General features: G+C 45.6%; 1 protein-coding gene across 9 annotated transcripts in view; it reads left to right on the forward strand.

Annotated features, from left to right (window-relative positions):
* Positions 1 to 12,586, forward strand: part of LOC135291032 (E3 ubiquitin-protein ligase NEDD4-like) — an 89,659-nt gene that overhangs the window by 37,990 nt on the left and 39,083 nt on the right. For 5 of the 9 annotated variants that reach the window (XM_064405025.1, XM_064405024.1, XM_064405026.1 and 2 more), the window contains 3 exons: positions 1,719 to 1,800; positions 5,308 to 5,346; positions 6,667 to 6,720. In XM_064405025.1, the coding sequence (XP_064261095.1) occupies positions 1,719 to 1,800; positions 5,308 to 5,346; positions 6,667 to 6,720 (175 nt within the window). Of the gene's footprint in view, positions 1 to 1,718; positions 1,801 to 5,307; positions 5,347 to 6,666; positions 6,721 to 9,481; positions 10,972 to 12,586 lie in introns of those variants that run through there. The other 4 variants (XM_064405019.1, XM_064405021.1, XM_064405022.1 and 1 more) reach the window with 4 other exon arrangements.

Consider the following 12,586-nt stretch of genomic DNA (forward strand, 5'->3'; position numbering starts at 1 on the left):
AGGATTGTCTGGCCTGTGGGTGACCTCTGTGCTGCCCATGGCCTGTTGGGGCTGGGCAGGGACCCCATGGCCCATTGCCTTCAGCTGGACCCCTTCTGTGCTGTGTTCCTGTGCAGCTCCCCCAGAGCTGCTCTGCCCCTGGGGTGGGCAGCCCGGGGCAGGGCGGGTGAGTGCAGGGCTCTGTGAGACAGTTCCACTTCCCTTGGGCTCCAGCCACGTGTTGGTTTTAGGTAAACAAATGCGTGTAAGTAAACAGTCTCAAATATCCAGTCGTTTGGGTAAACTCCAACTGCACCTTCAGGACCAGGAGCTTGGCTGCTCAGCTCAGTCTGACTCACTCTGTCCTGCTTTTAGAGCAGGCAGAGATGTCAGTAGTCTGTTCAGTAAAGGCAAAATTGCCTTGCTGAAATTGGTAATAAACTTGATCATTCTCTAATTTTTTAAAATAGAAACAGATTTTAAAAATAATCTCTGTGCCACAGTTCTCATTTTCTGTAGGCAGAAGAGTCATCCTGGGTATTTTAGCACTAAAAAATAGCAGTATTTCTAATGGTTCCTAAAAGGAACCAACTATCATCCAAGTATGGATTGATAGCCCAAATCTGGGAGGATGCCTGTAAATATTAGTACGGTACATCAGGCAATTCAAAACAGCACCAGCATTTCTTTATAATCAGTGATGCTTTGCTTTCTTCTAAACCTTGGTTTTTAATGCTGAACTTAATTGCAGATTGAGTAGATGCATTTATGTGCATCTACTGATAGGAGTAATCAATCCAACAAGATGTCTTGTTCATTCTTGTTTCCACCTTTGTGGCATTTGATATTTGATCCATCCAGTATAATGAATATGCAAGCGTGACTGTTCTGTAGTGATACTGACACAACATAGCTCCTTAAATTCAAAGTGTCAGCATTTCAATGACTTGGTTGGTAAATCTGAGTGTCTGGTGGTACTGTGAATTCAAGAAGCCTTGGGTCACCATCCAGCAGAGTGTGCTGCAGCCTTGAGAGGGAAGCACCCAGAGCAGGTCAGGCTCCTGCTTTTACTCGGGCACCCATTTCCCCCCTTGGAGCAGAGGCCCTGCTCCAGTTCCACCTGCTGACACTGTACCCGTGTGAAGTTCATCTGTTCCTGCAGGGTGCTCTTTCTGCCAGTTTGAAGCACAGAACCATGGAATGGTTTGTGTTGGCAGGGGCCTTAAGGATCATCCAGCTCCACCCTCTGCCCCGGGCAGGAGCAGCTTCTACTGGAGCAGGTTGCTCTCTGCCCTGTCTGTCTGAATCACTGCTGACACTGTGCAGCTTGATTTTATGGCTCAAAACAATTATAACCACTGCTTCAAAACACCTCCTGCTGCACTTGTGTCAGCCTCCAGGGGTTGGCTGCAGCCAGGCTCTTCCAGACCCCAGGGCTCCCATTTTTCCCTGCCTGGTTTTAATGGAGTGCCACGGGCATGCCTGTGGGAACAGGCAGTTCTTGTCCCCAGCAGGGACAGAGCTGCAGAATGATCTCTGCTGTTATGGGTGGGGTTTAACATTCAAACACTCATTTTCAGTGTGTCAGTAGCTTACCAGAGTCCTGAGCTTTCACTGAAGACAATTCCACTGGAAGTGTTTGGAGGTGCTGTTGTTAGCCAGTTAAATGAAAAAGTCCTTCTGCAATGCTCTTTGGCTGGGCAACTGTAGGCCATTAAATCTGCTGTCTTCTTTTGCAGTGACCCCTATGTGAAGCTTTCCTTGTATGTAGCAGATGAGAACAGAGAACTTGCTCTTGTGCAGACAAAAACTATCAAAAAGGTACGTATATACTCTTTCTAATCCCATGGCTTTGGAAGGATTAAGAACACTGGAACACAATTGTATAACGTAATGCAGCACTAATTAAAGTCATTACATACATGTCTATCGAGCAGCTGGATAATGTGGATGTCTCCTGAGCAAGATCTGACAACAAGTGCCTGCCCCTCAGTGTGTCTGGCCTGGAGACAGCACCTCGTGTTGCATGTTGTTCCCTAAAGCTTGGCTGCACCATCCACAGATTCTTTCTTGAAATCCATATTTCATTGGAAGACATGGCTGAAATAAAGGACTGAGAAATTCTGTTTTAATTACCATTTATCTGACTTTCAAGAAAAATGATCATTCTGTTCAAAATTTCCATTTTCAAAATGTTTTCTTAATGTGGGAATTTAAAACAACCAGATGACAGAAGGTACGCTGTAAGAAAAGCCTGGGATTTCTTACATTTTTAATTAGAACCAAAATGGAGTTTCAATTAATTTCTCAGTTTTAGTTCGCACAAACAAAATTCCACCAGGGGATATTTGTCATTATCAGACCCTAAGGACATTTTTTTTTTATTTTGCTGGTATTGGTGGCAGAGAGGAAAGTAGTCATAAGCTGTATGAAAAGTAAGGGAAAATAATGACTTGCCATTTTTTTATGGAGGTATTTAGAATCAACAGGGGTTCAGTTGAAATCATGGCTGCAAAACAGAATAGTGGGGAGAATTTTGTTAGTGAGAGCACAAGCTGAAATGGTGCAGTTCTAAAATCAGGATGTTGGGTGATATGAGAAAGCCAATGTGGAATCCTGGAGGTGTGGAAGATCCAAGCAGAACTTGTCCCAGAAGCAGGGCATGTTTGATGTGGAAGAGGAATTTTTCAAAGACTCCCTGGTTAGCCATTAGTGCTTGTTTCGTTTTCATACTGCATCTGCCTTTTTTCACTGTTTGTTCTCACTGTCAGTTAAAGCCCAGACATTCTCAGTCATTTCTGTACTAGTGGTATTAACCCATATGTTGGACAGTTCTACTTGGTCATGTCTGCTTTGAATTGTTAAATTTCATCTCGAGGCAGAGTTCTCCCTGTGCAAGTTGCAATCCTCTCTCTATTTTGTAAATAGCAAACATCATTAGCACATCTGAGTTTTGAGTTAAAACCATTAAAAAGTACCAAGTACAGTTGATCTGAGGAATGACTGACTGGCAGTTACCTCCTTCAGCTCTGTACCTGTGTCTAACCCTTCACAAGTTTCTCATTTTTCTCCTTGTTTTTGTGTTCCTCCGTTGAATGGGTAACTCAGTGCAGCACTGCCTTGCAGGAGTGCTTTTGGGACAACAGAAGGAGCTGCAGTGTCCCCTTTTTGTTCTCCTTTTCCCTGTCCTGTGCTGCTGTCTCATCTCTATCCTACTGCACAGCTGGACTGTGCTTCTGGAAGTGCTTCATTGCAGCCAAAGGGGTGAAATGCACATTGTTTTCTTACTCTGAAAAAACAAAGTTACCAGAAGAATAACAGCTTCATGTGGCGTGATCTACCTGGGTTAAATTTCTGAGGCTTTTTTTCAATTTATCTCCCTCCACAGTCAATCCAGCTGTGAGGTTTGATTAATGCTTTGTACTTCATTTTGGAGCTGTGTTTGGAATACCCTGCTGAAAAGGTTCTCTCTGAAGTAGGCAAAGCTGGATTTGCTGTTTGCTGGCTTCAATCCTATAATTTGGTCAGTGTGTTCTTTAAATACCTGCTGGAATTTAAAAATTCAGATGAAGATTATCCAGTTTCTTAATTTGGTCAGTGTGTTCTTTAAATACCTGCTGGAATTTAAAAATTCAGATGAAGATTATCCAGTCTCTTAATTTTTTCACCTTGACTGTGCTGAGCTCCAAAGACTTCTACCTTTCCCATATAGAATATTAAAAATATCTCCATCTCTGAGAACGCCCAGTGTTCAGGAGCATCTTTGCTCTCCATGTCCTCCTTTCTGTGTAGGGTTGAATGAAAACCCTTTTTTGAATACCCGAGGAAGGTCTAGCTCAGCTTGACTCCTGGCAGTCCTTTATGTGTGCAGCTCTTGCCCTTTTTAGGATGTAGCTCTTCTTGAGGTTGAGTTTTTGTCACTGTTTCCCTGCCCGTGTCTGTATGGAGCCATTCCTGCAGTTCCTCCTAAGATAAATTTGTACTTTGTGCCTCGGCCCACTTAAAAACGGGACCTGTAAAGGTGGGACACATTTCTGTGAGTTCCCAGGCATCACCAAAGACTCTGCTGCCTTGGTCATGGGATTTCCCTGAACTCTGTGCTTAAGCAGCATTTGGAATCAATGGGTTAGCAATGGGCAGTAGTGCCACAAAACCCGTGTTAAGCCAGTGCTTTGCTTGGTGAATTGTGTGTACCCTCTCTTGCCGACAGCAGGAGCGTTTGATGAGTACAAGTGGTTAAAATGTAACATTGTTTTCCTTAGTGCTTCCTTGTAATTTATGCTTTACTGAATGCATTGTGCTCCTTCAGGGACAAAAGCTGAAAGTTTCTCTGCGCCCACAAGCCCGTCCCTGCTCCTCGTGTCACTGATTCACCTGCCCTTTACAGTGGTCTTTTCTTTCAAGAGCTGTTCCTGCTCTGCCACGAGGTCCTGGACTCCCAGTCTGTAGAGACATGCAGTATAGCCAGCCCCATGTCCTGGGTATGAGGAATCTGTTGGATCTCTAGCAAGGAGTAAGAGAAACAGCCAAGATTCCCCTTCTCTGCTAGAACAGAATTGTCGTGGGTGTAAAGCCAATTTTTCCTGTCAGCTCTGCCCGTAAATTTCTGCCGTGTGAGAGCATGAGGGAATGATTTGGCACGAGCACAAAAACATTGGACATATTGTCCAATTGTTTTTATACATGCCCAAATTACTGTTTGTAGCTCTCATCTCTTTTTTATCAAATTGTTATGTCATGCTTGAGCTCACTTCAGCTGGCAATCTATATGCACGTTTATTCTGTGCATTGTAGTCAGGTTGCTAAAATTATAATCTTTGGGCTGGGAAGATATTGGAAGAATATCTGATCTATTCCAAGGAATAACCTTTTCTTTTGGTTTTATTTCTGGTGGGGTTTTTTTGGTGTTGTTTTTTTTTTTTTTGGCTTTTAAAATTTTTCTATTTATTTCACAGTATAAATCTGAGTATATTCTTGTAGCCCTGAAGTTACCTTTGTGTTTAAAAAAATTATTCTGGGTTTAAACGAATCTTGAGAATTAAATGTCTTCAGATTTTATTTCTATAGGTTCTCAATGATTTGTCTTTTAATCATCAAATTCTTTTTGTATTTAATATCTATTTTAGGATCATCTGACTCAAATATCCTCCCACATTTGGTTAACTCAATAGAGAATTTCTAGTTGGCAATATATTTTTCAATTTCTTTTATTACATGCTTTTCTTTCTCTTTTATTTCCCTAGAAAACTGTCACTTGCATGTATGTTTTTGTAATTGCACACCAGAAAACTTAAACATTGAATGTAAATATTGTTATTTCTTTTGCAGACACTGAACCCTAAATGGAATGAAGAGTTTTACTTCAGAGTAAGTTTCTCTTTATTTACAGTCATTACTAGAACATGTTTTCTGTTTGTTTGTCAAATAGATTGTGCAGCTAATGTTAGTTTCTATTTGTTTATATGTTTACTCCAAAGGCCCTGAAGTACTTGCTGTTGTGTTTCTGAGGGGTGGAATGCTCAGCAGGAGTTGGCTCCAGGCTCCCCAGAAACTGTTTCCCAACCTGCAGTTACATAATCGAGAAGGACAGTAGCTTTGCTGCTCAGTTGCAGACAATAGTTTTCCAAAGAACAGTTGACATTTGCCTTTCAGTGTAGCTGTGGCTCCCACAAAAGCAGGTCGGGTAGGATTTCAGGGGGTTTCAGACATTCATCTCGAGCAGGGCTGAGGGCTGCTGTGGCGGATTGTTCCGGCTGGGAGTTCCGTGGGTGTGGGGAGCTGTGGGACAGCAGTGCCACCAGGGGTGCTCCATGTGTCCTCAGCATCACGGGGACATATGCACCAAACAGCTTTGCAGCTGAGTAATGCAGCTCTGAAATCTCAGGAAAAGGGAATGCACAGCACTGCTGCAAAACCTCTGCTGTAGTTCACAGATGCTGTTGGAACATCTTGAATGCCCTCAGCAATAATGGCACCTTAGACCCTATTTTGTGTGTCACAGTTCTCTGGTTTTCTCAAAACTGGGAAGTCCATCTCCAGCCCACAGAATTGTGGTATATTATTTCTAAATTTTCTTAATTAAACATGCTGGTCATAGTAACTCAGCTTGCAAAGATTTTCTGAAAAAAATACTGGATCAAACTGGATCAAACACTAAAACTTTTTGTTGTTTAATAGCATCTCTTCGGTCTTTCTGACAGAGTTCTTTTTATGTTTGATTTTGTCCTTTTAACTGTTGGCAGTCTTTCTGCTTCAGTTTAAATAAATTATTTTCTGGAGGTATATTTGCTGTTTTCAGGTGTTGGGGAGATTTCTGCTGGGTGTTCCAAGGGTGTGTGCTAAATGGGCTAGAGATGGTGAGCAATGGACAGTCAGAACCATATCTGAATATGAATTCTGCTGTTGCTCCTCGTAAATCAGTCAGTCAGGGAGCCCTGACAGTCTGTCCAGCCTGGGACTGGAGACCTCTGCCAGGGAGATGCAGGAACTGAGTACAGCAAATAAAAGCTTTCATGTCAACTGCCAGGCTCTTCCCAGTTGCAGTAAGGTTCTGGTGCTCCAATTCAAGTGAAGATTTACATCAGACCTGTTAGTCCTGTCCTGGTTTGGTTTGATTGCTGCCTGAGCTAGTACAGATTGTTATTGTCCAGCTGCTGAACTCGCAGTGACATTTGGATTTTCTCACAGGTAAACCCAACCAACCATCGGCTCCTGTTTGAGGTGTTTGATGAAAACAGACTGGTGAGTGCTTGTCTTAGTTGTGTTACACTAATCACAAGGCTCTGTGTGCCACAGCCTAAAGGTGTCTTCAGACTGTTGTTTCAGTGAGCGTGCCAAGAAACACAAATAGAGGTGTAAAAACCATTTGAGTCTGGGACTAAAAGGACACTAAAGTAGTGCCCTTCTGGGTCAGACCAAAATGGTCCTCCTCACTCTGTCCTTCTGCAGGCCTCTCCACTTCAAACCATTGAAGTCCTGACCTTTTTAGTTGCTGATAAAGCAGCTGCTTTATCATTTTAGTGTCCCTTTCCAGTCCTTTAATGCTTCTGCAGCTTGCTTGGGGAGGTGCCTCAGCTCACCAGAGCTGCACCTTGTGTGCACAATGCATGTGTGAAGGTCTGAGGTCATGGCAGAGTGATGCTCCCTTGGGTTTCATCTCTGCCTCACAACGCTCACAGTTGTTAGTGGGCTTTGTCTCACACTGAGTTTGGCTGCTGCAGTAGCTTTTCTGGAGGAGGCTCTCACCATCTGACTGCTGCTAGCTTCTGTTGTAGTTCTGATCCATGGGGAAAGCGTCAGTGTCCCTCTGTACATCAGGGTGGAACGTGCCAGTGCAGTGGCACGCTGTTGGATGGCCCTTGGGGGTTTGCCTTTTGAACATTGTAACTCCAACTCTGTTCATGAGATCAGGAATTGACATTTTCTGGGCTGGGGGCAGTACAACCTTTACTGAACTTAAGATTAGGATCAGAGTTGCAAAGATACTTTCATTTAAAAAAGACAGTGTAAAAGCATCTGTCTTCTACAAATGGGTTCTTTCCTTCTATCTCCCTAATAAATAAAGAGCAAAGGAAGCCACACAAGCTGTAATCTGGGGAGAAAGAGGACTTGGCAGCTGAATGACTGGGTCTTTCCTCAGGGGGAAGTAAATTGGTGAACCGGTGGCACTGTGCCTACAGGGGCTGACCAGGAGCATATTTATTTGTATATAATGGTCATAATGACCACTGCAAACTGCCATGTGCCACTGGAATGCAAAGGTGCCACAGGAGCAGGGAGGTGGGGTAGAGAAAAAGCTCGTATGCAGTGACAGCTGGGAAATGACAGCTTTGGGATCCTTATTTCAGACATGCTGCTTTGGATTTTCGAGTTTGGGTGCGCAGTACCAGCCTTGCCCTGGCAGTTTCAGCACTTTTCATTGTTGAACCAATTTGTGTGTACTCTCCTTCTGGTCCTGCCTCCAAAGTCAGTCTGTCCTTGGGCTTGGAACCTCCTGGGCTTAGGAGCCATGGCTTTCCTTGCAGGAGGTCTATGGCAAGGTGACTGCTTTGGGGGGGTTTGGAAGAGCAGGTTTCCATCAGGTTGTGTTTATAGAATGAGGAGACACTGAACTGGTTTTACTGTGAACTGGCTTTACTCTGATATACTTATTGTCAATACTTAAATGGCTTTTATTGGAAGGACTTTGTTCCTTCTTCCTCCCAAATTACCAAAGCACACTCTGTCTCTGCAGGTGTCTTTGCTTTTCTATTCCTCAATCTCAACAGAGTAAATGTGATAGAGCCTTATTTTGCATGCAGAGACCGTGTTATTGAGTAACATGTTTTAGCTGAAAAATAAGATGAAATGATACCAACACCTGTGCTTCTACAAGGCAATCTCCAGGCCCATTGCTGTGTGGAAGCTGTTCCCATTTCTGTTGCGTCTCATAATCCATATAAAGAACTGTGGGATTGTGCTGGCTGCTGGCAGTTTGATCCGTTTGAGCTGCCATTGCTCTTGGGATTGGTAATTTTGTGGTTTTGAAAGCAAGCTGCTTGCAAGCAGGGTTCAGATGTGTTGGCAGAGGACTGACCCGCCACATACAGGTTTTCAGAGCTGTTGGCAAGATTTGGGCTTCCCAGTTCTGGCAGGGAACAGCTGTCCAGGCCCTGAGATGGAGCTGCACTTCTGGTTAACCAGAGTTTCTTTTCTGGTACGTGCTAAGAAGTGTGTGCACCCTTCACGTGTGAGTGCCCTCTGTTGCAGAAAAGCTGATTCAGGGTGGTTGGTTCACGTTCTGGTGTATCCTGCCTGCCTGTCCTGAGCTCTGTGGCTCTCAGCGAGTGTAACTGTACCCGTGCTGGCAGTGCCACGCGTGGTGGCATTGCTGACTCCCTCGCTGGAGGCCAGCCAGGAGCAGGCAGTTCTGTGCAGAGACAAATCAGTACAAACGGACATGCAACACCCAGCTCCCTTTTCCCTCACCTGCACTGCCTGCTAAATCTGGAAAAGGAGCTTTCTGGCTTGCTGTCCTGCATGGTTCTGCTGGTTTTACTGTGTGAGAGATCTTTGCCATATGTACGATTGCTTTGTTTGTAATTTGTAGCTGCTCAAAGGGAACTGCAGGTTATATTGCTGTTGGGGCCTTTTAACGGCAAAAGTTTGTTAATTGTGTTATAAGCATGGTTAAAATCGAAAGCATAACCATGTTGTATTTATTCCTGTTCTGCCGTGACAGCCTAGAGCTGTAACACACCAAAATGTTATGCTTGAAAGAATTTTCCTCATTTGCATGCGGTGTTGACTTAAACTTTTAACAGAAAATGGAAGTGTTTTGTTGTAGTTACATTTTTCTGCAAGTGCTTTCTCCAAGTGTGCCCTGTGAATCTGATGTGGTTTAGATTTATAGCAGTGCTGAGTGTGTTCGCTGCCTCTGTCAGCTGCGAGAGCTCTCCCGCTGGGGCCGCTCCTCCCTGATGGAAAAGGAGCAGCTGGGAAGGTGCTGTTTCAGGCTCTTGCTGGCATTAAAAAAAAAAAAAAAAAAAAGGAAAAAACAAACTCCTCACACACTTACATTGGAGAGGGGGAACCAGGCCACGTGACTCCCACCATCCTACCCTATGTCACCGTGTGTGTAGGAGCGCTGACTGCTCCTGCCCAATCATGCCTGGAATGCTGCTTGCCACTTGGGCTATTTCTGCTATCTGTCGCTCCCAGGGCTGCAGTGCTAACCGTTTGGCAGATGGGACACTTTTCCTCGGAGTTCATGCCTTTGGTTTTTAACTTCTGGCAGTGCCTGAATTGTTGCTGTTCTCCCTCTCCTTTTCTCCTCTCTGTAAAACCATGGCCCATCGGCTGCGGTTTCATTTTGGCTCTGGGAGAAGCAACACAGCCCCCGAATCGGAGATCCTTGCCCGGGAGAGAGAAGATGACTTTTTCATGGCATTCCACACGTTGCCAAGAAGAAGCAGCCCTCACGCGTTCTCGCGGCACGGAGCGGGTTATGGCGGCGACGGAGATGTGCACGAAGTCGGCTCCTTGAAGAGGAGCACATCCATGTTTATCCCGCAGCTGCTGAACGGCGTCGACGCGCGCCCCACCAGGAGCTCCTCCATGCAGATCTCGCTGCAGCGCAAAGCTGCCGACGGCTGCGCCGACGAGTGCGCGGCCCTGGAGCCCGCGGAGGAGACGCTTCCCTGGCACTTCTCTGACTTCAGGGAGCCTTACGCATCCCCTGGTGAAAAGCGCTCTTCTCCGAGCGCTCCGCAGGCGCCTCCTGAAAGTTCTTCGCCCAGGCTGGTGGAAGAGTCGGGGCAGCAGACAGATGGAAGCGTTTGCTGTGACCGTAGAATGTTTTGTGGCACTAACCCCCAGAGCGAGGAGGCTCTGCCGGCTGCCCAGCGAGAAGAAGCAAGTGAGGCGGCTCCGGGTTTAAACATAAGTGGTGTGAGGATTCAGCATCGGGCCTCAAGTGCAGAGGTGCCTCAAGTTACTCTACTTCCCTTTGGTCCCGAGGCTCCAAATAGTGCTCCCACCTCTGAACCCCGGCGCTGGTCCTTGCAGCATGTGCCAGATCCCTCAGCAAATTCAGGGAAAAAGTTCTTTGTTCTCCAGTTACAGCAGCCACAGGCAAGCAGTACAGGCGCAGGAGGTGGAGGTAACTTTGGCTTTACTGGAACAAAAGGGGACAGATTGGTCAGGTACCCTCGGATACGGCTGGAAAGGAGTACTTCCTACCCTGTCCAGCCACCAGCAGAAGGAATTAGCCCCGCAGCTGATGGGCTGAACTCGGAGCTGCCTGGAAACAGCAGGAACAGGGCAGAAATACCTAGAAGCAATTCAGTAGAGAGGATGCCTCAAGGGCAGGGATGCTTGTTTAAAATCAGACCAGATCAAAACATGAGGCAGCAGCACTTCAGGATTCTTGTGACGCGCGGGCCGGAAGAACAGAGTCAGGGGGCTGGTGAGGAGGGTCGTGGCACCCCTGCTCCTGCGGCAGCCGGCACCGCGGTAAGTGTGATGCTGAGCCTGCTGGGCTGGTGAAACAGACTGCCTTACAAAGGCTGCCAGGCTGGAGCCAACTGCAGCGCTTCCATTGTTAGTGCTGGAATGTCCTGTGCAGCAATCATCGTTATTTCTAATCTAATGTAGCTTTGCTCTCAGTTATGATTACATCCAGTGTAATATTTTCAGATCTTACTGTCACATGTTTCTTAATTCGCTGTTACGTCAGCTGGAAAGATTTTTTAAAATCAGAGCGTTCAAATAGCATATTAAATGTTCCTGTTAGTTTAGTTGGCTAAGACCTTGCTGCATGAAGAACTCTTTGTGCACTCTGGTTTTAAAAAAAAAATGCTTTGGCACTTTCTAAGTGTAATGGACACACATGTACCTCTGCACACTTCTAAAATGTGTATTGTAATGAAATAGTTGTTAAGACTCTGGGAATCTTAGGGTAATTTAAATCAAAGTACTGACTTAGTTAAGGTACCAGCAAGTCTGGGGAATAAAATAATCTTTATTAGTTATTTCTTATAGTAATCTCATAGTAATTTTTCTTTCTTCCTTCTGGAAATGAAAAACATGTGATGCCTTTTGTATGCCACAAGTCCTGGTCCCAGTCCAAGTGCAAGTGGCTTGGCACAAGTCAGTAAACAGTCTTGTTTGGATTTGCCTCGATTTGGTGTTAGGATGGCAAAATTAATCTTCTGGGTTTGCTTTGTTCCAGCAGGTGAGGATTGATGGTTGATGTTTTTCAGGCACTTTTTCAAAGCCCAAAGTAGGATCGAAACTGAAGGGTTTAGATTAGTCATTTGCTTAAATTGCTTTGCTGTGCAATCCAACACGGCCCACTCGAGTTCCCAGCTCGGGGGTGCTGTATTTAGCATGGCGAGCTCTGGCTCCAGCTGTGGCACGGCCCTGAGGAGATTGCAGCCTCCATGGCTCCTGTGCTCTCAGGCACTGAAATGCAGCACAGGGACAGCTGCTCCCTGCAGCAAGGCCAGGGGTGACTCTGCAGCTTTCCCATGGAAGAGCTCATGGACTCCGTGCTTTCCCAGCCTTCTTTCTGGGAGCTCTTGAAAGCGTAACATAGAAAGAAATCCCTTCCTGGTACGGGTTTGGTTCCAGGTCGTGTAAGGGAGCAGAAAAAAGTATGTCTGATTTTCCCTTTCCTCTTTACTATCCCTTGCTCCTTTCCAAGATCAGCTGTTCATGGAGACCCACTACAGCCAGTTCTGTAAGTAGCACAGAGGCAGCAGAGCTTTGCAGAGATGTGCCCTGGGGTTTGTGCAGCAGTTCTCCTTTTCCTAAAGGATCTCCCCTCCCTGCTTTCACCCCCCCTGTAGTAACAATTCCCATCCCAAGGACATGCTTCAGTGTTCCCAGAGGAGAATGAGGAAATTTGTTCTGTGCTCTTGGTTTGAGTGACCGTGAGGAATGGATTGAGGCAGCTGTGCAGCATGGCAGGCACAGAGGTTCCCAGCCCACACAGCACTGCATCCTGCAGGGCAGAAACTCTCAAAGGAAAAGAACTAACTGAAACTTAAACCATTTTTCTGGAGTTTCTCTTCCTTGTAGTAAATCCAGAAATACTGTGGGTAGAGGTGATGGACTGGGCAGGATG

This window comes from Passer domesticus, chromosome Z (assembly GCF_036417665.1).
Source record: "Passer domesticus isolate bPasDom1 chromosome Z, bPasDom1.hap1, whole genome shotgun sequence".
In the NCBI taxonomy this organism is placed as follows: domain Eukaryota; kingdom Metazoa; phylum Chordata; class Aves; order Passeriformes; family Passeridae; genus Passer; species Passer domesticus.